The following is an 8,302-nucleotide window of genomic DNA, read 5'->3' on the forward strand; positions in this document are numbered from 1 at the left end:
GCTACTTTCTTAGAACAGAAGTGGTTATCTAGGCATATATTTCTCAATTTTTTTTTCAGATTACTTTCTTTGCCTATTACTAGTGTGTCTCCACACATTCTCACCTTGTTTAAAAACAAAGGGAAGGCAGGGAATAAATAGCAGTGAAGACACAGGCAAATCAATTCCAAAATAATGTACTATTTAATTAGTCCCAAACAACATTAGAGACATTGACCCAGAAATGGTCTGAAAGTATATTTTCTATCACAGACGTACTAAAGAATTTGTTTCATTTCCCTTTTCTTCTGAACAAATAGTATTTTTTTCATATGAAGTTCTTCTTTTACATTATATTCATTTTAACTTACTTTTAAAAGTTAATATCAATAGACAAAAAACACTTTCCTGTCAAGGGACAAAAATTAACTATTAACTCTGACAATACACTCTGTGTGAGGCTGACCTGCACAGACCATTTAAACTGCTGAAGAAGCAATCATTGATTCAACAGTAATGCAGAAACACAACAGATTTCATACATGGTTAAAATAAGAAAGAAGGTGAGGTATCAAACAAAATCAAAGTCCAAAGATAGAATTCAGATTCAAGAACCAGATTTTAGTAAAGGGAGGTTAAGCAGTACCTGTAGATTTTACTCTGCTAGTGTCATTGCCGACCCTAGGGGGAAGTGCTCATCTACAGTTCAAAAGTGAGGTTAGGCCAGGAACATATGAGGTTATTAGTTGGGAATGAGATTCTAGATTGGATTATGCAACACACTAAACCATAATGTAGTTTGCTTTTGGCATTATAGATTATAGTAATTTATCATCAGTCGGAATCTTGACAATGCCATTTAATACACCATTTTTGCTTTCTTTTTTTTGATGCACAGGAATAACAATAGATATGTATTCCTTGTCCAAGATAATTCCTAAATTAAGTGCCTTAGATACAATAGATTTTTTTTTTGAAAATTTGAATATTTCTTTAGTTCTTTAGTTAGGAATATTTGAAAAGTAGAAGTATCTGGCACTAAAATACATTATGACAAATAAGGTATTTCAAAAATTGAGAGGATTTTAATTTTCAGTTGCCAGAATGGTCACGTACTGCTGTGAATTCAGACAGATTCATAATATTTCCCAAGTGGAAATATCAGGATTTGGGCCAGAGACAGAAAGTAAGAACAGATTAACAGTTTTGCTTTGAACATTTTGGACATTTTTTTATTTGATGGTGTTATGCTAGATTATATACATTTTTATCCTTAAACTACAATGTTTTAACAAGTATTATTCAAAGGGTAGATCCATTTGCCCCTCTTTCTGCCTTTCATTTAACAAAGCAATATTTAACTGAAATGCAATAATATAAATACAATAGTAATGGGGGACTTTAACTACCCTGACATCAACTGGGAGACAAACTCTGCACCAAGTGGAAGATCAAACAGATTCCTAACAAACCTAGCAGACAACTTTGTCTCCCAAAAAGTAGAGAAGGGAACTAGGGGATTAGCCATTTTGGATCTAATTCTCACTAACAGAGATGAAATGATAGAAGGTGTTGAAGCCTTGGGAACCTTGGGAGGAAGTGATCATGCAATTGGAATTCAACATTATGGAAGCACAAGCAATATAACCAGGGCTTTTTTTCAGCCGGAACGCGGCGGAACGACGTTCCGGCACCTTTTTCCGGGCCGGCCGCACCGGAAATAGCCCCTCCCACACCGGAAATAGCCCCTCCCAAATTTTACTTGCATTCCTGTTCTCTAAAGGGGCGGTCCTAGGGTTTGATGAGGGCGTGGCCAGGTTTGAGTTCCGCCACCTTTTCTCCGAGAAAAAAAGCCCTGAATATAACACAGTCAAACTAGAGTCTTGGACTTCAAGAGAGCTAATTTCAATAAACTTAGAGAGGGCTTGGGAAGGATTCCATGGATGAGAATCCTCCAGGGGAAAACAACTCAAGAAGCTTGGGAAATTTTGAAAAGTAAGATAATAGAAGCCCAGTCTAGCTCAATACCAACAAAGAGGAAAAATAACAGCTCTGAAAAGAAACCAGCATGGCTGCATAAAGAACTCTCTGATAAATTGAAAGATAAAAAGTACAAGTATAGAAAGTGGAAAGAGGGACACATAATTAAGTCAGAATATCAGCAAATAGCCCAAACCTGCAAAGATGAAGTGAGGAAAGCTAAGGCTCAAAATGAACTGAGGCTTGCGACCAAAGACAAAAATAACAAAAAAGGCTTCTTTCAACATGTAAAAAACAAGAAAAAAGTGAAGAAAATGATTGGGAGAAAGCAGGGAGAAAGCAGAACTATTTAACTCGTTTTTTGCATCTGTCTTTACAATAGTGGCATAAAAAATAGTATAGAAACACAAGTTAAGATAGGCAAGAAAATGATAAGTGAGCACCTGTCCAGCCTAGATGAGTTCAAATCACCAGGACCAGATGGATTACACCCCAAGGTTCTCAAGGAACTGGCAGGTGTGATCTCAGAACTACTGAACTATATTTTTCAAAGATCCTGGAGCACTGGGGAACTACCAGAGGACTGGAAAAGAGCTGATGTATTCCCATCTTCAAAAAAGAAAAAAAATGGATCTAAAAAATTACAGACCTAGTGGACCAGAGGAATGCTGTGGATATAATTTACTTGGACTTCAGTAAGGCATTTGACAAAGTAGGTCACAACCTACTACTTGATAAGATAGAAAAATGTGGGTTAGACAGCATCACCACCAGATGGATTTGTAGCTGGCTGACCGACCGTACTCAGCGTGTGGTCCTCAATGGAACTGCATCTACATGGAGGGAAGTGAGTAGTGGGGTGCCCCAGGGCTCTGTTCTGGGCCCAGTGCTCTTCAACATCTTCATCAACGATCTGGACGAGGGGATAGATGGGGAACTCATCAAATTTGCAGATGACACCAAGCTGGCAGGAATAGCCAACACTCCAGAAGACAGGCTTAAGATACAGGAGGATCTGGACAGACTTGAACACTGGGTGCTATCTAACAAAATGAAATTCAATGGTAAAAAAAGTATGCTTCTACATTTAGGCAAGAGAAATCAAATGTACAGGTATAGTATAGGGGATACCTTGCTCAACAGTAGTAACTGTGAGAGGGATCTCGGAGTCCTAGTGGACAATCATTTAAATATGAGCCAGCAGTGTGCTGCAGCTGCCAAAAAAGCCAACACTGTACTAGGCTGCATTAACAGAGAGATAGAATCAAGATCACGTGAAGTATTAATACCACTTTACAATGCCTTGGTAAGGCCACACTTGGAATACTGCATCCAGTTTTGGTCACCACGATGTAAAAAATATGTTGAGACTCTAGAAAGAGTACAGAGAAGAGCAACAAAGATGATTAGGGGACTGGAAGCTAAAACATATAAGGAACAGTTGCTGGAATTGGGTATGTCTAGTTTAATGAAGAGAAGGATGAGGGGGGACATGATAGCAGTGTTCCAATATCTCAGGGGCTACCACAAAGAAGAGGGAGTCAAGCTATTTTCCAAAGCGCCTGAGGGCAGGACTAGAAGCAATGGATGGAAACTAATCAAGGAGAGAAGCAACCTAGAACTAAGGAGAAACTTCCTGACAGTTAGAACAATTAACCAGTGGAACAACCTGCCTCCAGAAGCGGTGAATGCTCCAACACTGGAAGTTTTTAAGAAGAGACTGGACAGCCATTTGTCCGAAATGGTATAGGGTTACCTGCCTGAGCAGGGGGTTGNTTATTATTATTATTATTATTATTATTATTATTATTATTATTATTATTATTATTATTATTATTATTATTATTATTATTTTGATAGATTAAAATAGAATTCTCTTGTCCCTGGTTTTAACAGCATACAGTTTCTCATAGAATTTGTGTTATTTTAGTGATCTAACTTTAGTATGGAAAAGAGGAAATATGTTTGGTGATTTTGTTCCCATAATGTTCTTAACTAGATCAGTTAAGATTAGCCTGTAATGATAATACGTTTTATCAGAATGTTCTCTTATTTCATTTCTGTTCTAGCATGAAATATGATAAAGAAAACTGGCAGACGTCTGATAAAATAAGTGCTCCAACCACAATCTGACATGTCTCTTTAAAAATATCCCCTTCTATACTAATCTTTTAGAACTTGCTTTCACACCTTTATATTTCTGAGAGATACATTGTCAAATGTTTATTGCATGAATGGAGATGGAGTGATGAAGTATTCATCTTCTCTCCCTATTTACACTTTCCATGAGTTTTTCCAAAGGCCTGAATAAAGCCTGTAAATGTACAATTTGGATTCACATCACTTGCTACAGTTTTTCGGGGTTCGGGGTCCCATGAATAACTTTTTAAAGGAAAAACTATAGCAGCATCAAAATTGAAATCCCTGGGCTTAATTCAACATTTTTAAATAATGGAATCCAGAAACATAAACATCCATCCTTAACCATGTTGATGCCCAAATGATAAAATGTGTGACATTGCACAAAAGTATAATGAAAGACAGAGTCTTTGTCACACATCTATTTCTTATTTCCTTATTCCTTATTTCCATTTTTTTATTTTCCCCCATTTGCTCCCTGTGAATGCCTATGCCCACCACTAGTTATATTTCTTCTTAAACTATTTATTTGGTTCCATGGTATAATATAACCTGACTCAGTTTGTTTTTTCCAAACCAATTGGGGATTCAGTTAATATTTTCTTAATTCTGTGAAGTAAGTTGCAATGGAATATGAGTAAGAAAAGCATATGTTAGCACAAAATAAGCAAATACACACATACACAAAGACAGAATTTAAGAGAAATTAAATTTGGGACAGCATTTGCAAAAATACAAAACAAAAATGAGGAAAATTGCAGATAAAACTGAGTACAAATTTTGGGTACTGTTCTTTTAGAAAGTTGATGCAAAAAGAGTGCAATGAACTTAGCACTGGAAAAATTAGAAACTGAGTAAAGTTGTCTTGATTAATTATCATGTCCCTTTCTGTAATCCTTGTTTATTGCAGACTAGAATAACTTGCATAATCTAAATTCCACCAAGCGCCAGCTGCTTTAGAAAAGAAATAACTAACAAAAATCCATGCTATTTGCAATATATCTTCAGATGCTCTCAACTGAATGATGAATCATATTATACTAATGTAGTATGCTTTCATTCATACATATATTATATACATATACATATAACATACATATGCATACATATACGACATTATTTTTCACAAAGTGACTAGAATCCAAAGAGTAGTCCTATTGATTAGATAAACAAAGATAACATTCTACACACATATGCATGCACACACACATCCCCTGGATAAGAAACTCAAGATTCATGCTAGAATCTCACCATTGGTGACTTCTTGAAGGAAGAATTTGATTAATAAAAAATACATTCCTCCGTTTTTTTCACAGCTTATTTTACTGCATCCATCATGCATGCAAAAATGCATACATATATGCATATCACCCATAACTGATAGTCTAATATTACTCTTTTTTTCTTGAAAAGTACTAAATCAATCTCTATTTCACAATGTTTCACATAATGTTTTTTTTTGTAAAAGTAAATTGCCTCCCTTATCTTTGTAATCAGATTTTCCTACCTCATTCTCTTAACATTTATATTGGGCTACTTAAAACCTCTGTATATTTAATCACCTCTTTTTTCTCAAAAATATTGCAAGCTTGATTCAGAATGTGCTCAGACTTCAGCTTGGGTTCCAGTTTAGATCATTATATGGTCCATTAGTTACAGCAAATATGAATCAAAACAAATTTAACTATCCTTGTACTTTAACAATGATGCTTAAAATTCACAGAGGGATGAAACTGGTTATAAGTTTAAAAATATAAAAATAAAATCCCTAATTCTCTATAGAAATGCAGGCTATTCTGATGAAATAATTTCCAAACCTAAAAAAAATCCTAATTGCTTTCTTCTGGCACCAAAAACTCCCTGCTCTAACTTTTCTCTGCTAATTAATGAATATTGTTATGTGAAATTTTAAATACTTGACTCTAGCAATAGTGATAGCACTTAGACTTATATAGCTTTCCATAGTGCTTTAGAAGCACTCTCTGAGTGATTTACAATATCAGCATATTGCCTCCAACAATCTGGTTTAGTTGAAAAACAGTCATAAGTAACTTTTTCAGTGCCATTGTAACTCTGAACAGTCACTAAATGAACTGTTGTAAATCGAGGACTATTTGTATATTAGATTGCAAGTTATTATTGCAATGGGAAATAACTAATTAATATGGCTGATATCCTGTTTGGATTATAGATATTGCCATGACAATAAAAATTTCAGAGATAAACTTTCTGTCAAAGCAACTAATACCTAAGTGAAAATTAATTAGTTTATGTTTGAAATGCCACAAGCTTCTTCGTTGTATGACATTCTCTCTGAAGCTCTGGAATTAAGGGCTGAATACAGTAATAAAAATATGATACCTAGTTCCCAAAATATAAGTCTTCTTCCCATCTTGACTTCCACTCTGAGCAAAACATCTGAATGTCTACCACAATTTATCTTTTCTCTAAAGAATTCTATTGCTAGAGCAGCCATCCGAGAACTAAAAGTACTGTATGGCACCGAATATACGTATGGTCCAGGAGCTGCAACAATTTGTAAGTATTATACTAATAGCAATACAACTATGGTAATGATTAGATTATTGTTCATAAAAACTTGTAATTAGAACATTACGGACAGTGTATGTACACAGGGATTCTCCCACTTTTCAAACATCAGGACTTTTGAGTATGACTACAGTATATGTGATTTGCAGAAGTATTACAAAAAAGATTTCTCTTATTTTTCATAATATAATGCCTTGACTATGATATATATGAAAACAAGTAGAACTATACTGTTTTAGTTCATTAACTTTAATATGAAATTCCATGATTGATTAAAAAAAGACAAAGGAAACAAGCATGGTAAACTTATCTATTAATGTGAAAAATACAATCATTGGTGTGTCTCATACACTGCATAATGATGTTGGAATAAATACAGTCTTACTCTTCAGGTGAATAGTAGGCATCCAGCATACACATATGTTCTGGAAATTATGGGTACTGAAGATCCAAGAGGGTGCCAAGTTGATACCATACATTAAATTTATGAAAATCAATTCTATTTACCTGCTTCTTTCTTTTAGCTTATGTATCCCATTCCTTACTATTTACAGATCCTGCTGCTGGTGGCTCAGATGATTGGGCTTATGACCAGGGTATAAAATATGCCTTCACCTTTGAACTTCGTGACAAAGGCCGATATGGTTTTGCTCTTCCTGAATCTCAGATAAAGCCAACTTGTGAAGAAACTATGATTGCTGTTAAATATATTGCTGAACATGTGCTTTCTTTGTACTAAAAAAATAGCTTTCCAAGCTGAATAAATAAAATTTAATGCACAATTGCTTTTGTACATTTTCTGAATTTTCTGCGCCCCCATAACTTAGAAATATAAAACATAAAATAATAGAGTTGGAAGGGACCTTGCAGGTTTTCTAGTCAACTGCCAGCTGGAGCAGGAGGTCCTATACCATTTCAGATAACTGGTTCTCCAGTCTCTTTAAAAACCTCCAATGATGGAGCACCCACAACTTCTGGAGGCAAGCAACTCCATTGGTTTATTGCTCTCACCATTAGGAAATTTCTCCTTAGTTCTAGGTTGCTTGTCTCCTTGGTTACTTTCCATCTATTGTTTCTTGTCTTGCCTTCTGGAGCTTTGGAAAATAGTTTGATCTCCTTTGTCTTTGTAAGAGGCTCTCAGATATTGGAAGACTGCTATCATGTCTCCCCTAGTCTTTCTTTTCACTAGACTAGACATGCCCAATTCCTGCAACCATTCTTCATATGTTTTAGCCTTCAGCTTGTTCTGGGTTCTTCAAAAACTGTAGATGTATGTCTGCCAGCTTCCCTAGTATGCTGTTGTTTAAATAATAATAATTGTTCTGAGGAAGCTAAAGTTGACATACAGTAGGTGGATGGGTAGATGAATGCAGGAGCAGGTTTAGGTTAAGGTTGATTTAACTGCCAATATAAATATAGTAAATGGCATTGTTTATTTATTTATTTATTTATTTATTAAATTTATATCCCGCCCTTCTCCTTACGGACTCAGGGCGGCTAACAACCGGATAAAAATACAAAAATAACACACTACAAGTTTAAAAATTGATTAAAAGGGAAATATTAGTAATTTGGTCTAATTAAAATTATAATTAAAACCCCCTCTAAAAGTTTCCCCTAGGCCAGTCCCGCAAGCTGGAATAACCATGTCTTA

General features: G+C 35.2%; 1 protein-coding gene across 1 annotated transcript in view; it reads left to right on the forward strand.

Annotated features, from left to right (window-relative positions):
- The window catches only part of CPB1 (carboxypeptidase B1), a 29,234-nt gene extending 21,847 nt beyond the window's left edge, over positions 1-7,387 (forward strand). The window contains exons 10-11 of the mRNA XM_015812954.2: positions 6,552-6,636; positions 7,203-7,387. Coding sequence (XP_015668440.1) covers positions 6,552-6,636; positions 7,203-7,387 — 270 coding nt within the window. The remainder of the gene's footprint in view (positions 1-6,551; positions 6,637-7,202) is intronic.
- The last annotated feature ends 915 nt before the right edge of the window (positions 7,388-8,302 follow it).

The sequence above is a fragment of the Protobothrops mucrosquamatus genome, unplaced genomic scaffold (genome assembly GCF_001527695.2).
Source record: "Protobothrops mucrosquamatus isolate PMUCROS unplaced genomic scaffold, P.Mucros_1.0 scaffold117, whole genome shotgun sequence".
Taxonomy (NCBI): Eukaryota; Metazoa; Chordata; class Lepidosauria; order Squamata; family Viperidae; genus Protobothrops; species Protobothrops mucrosquamatus.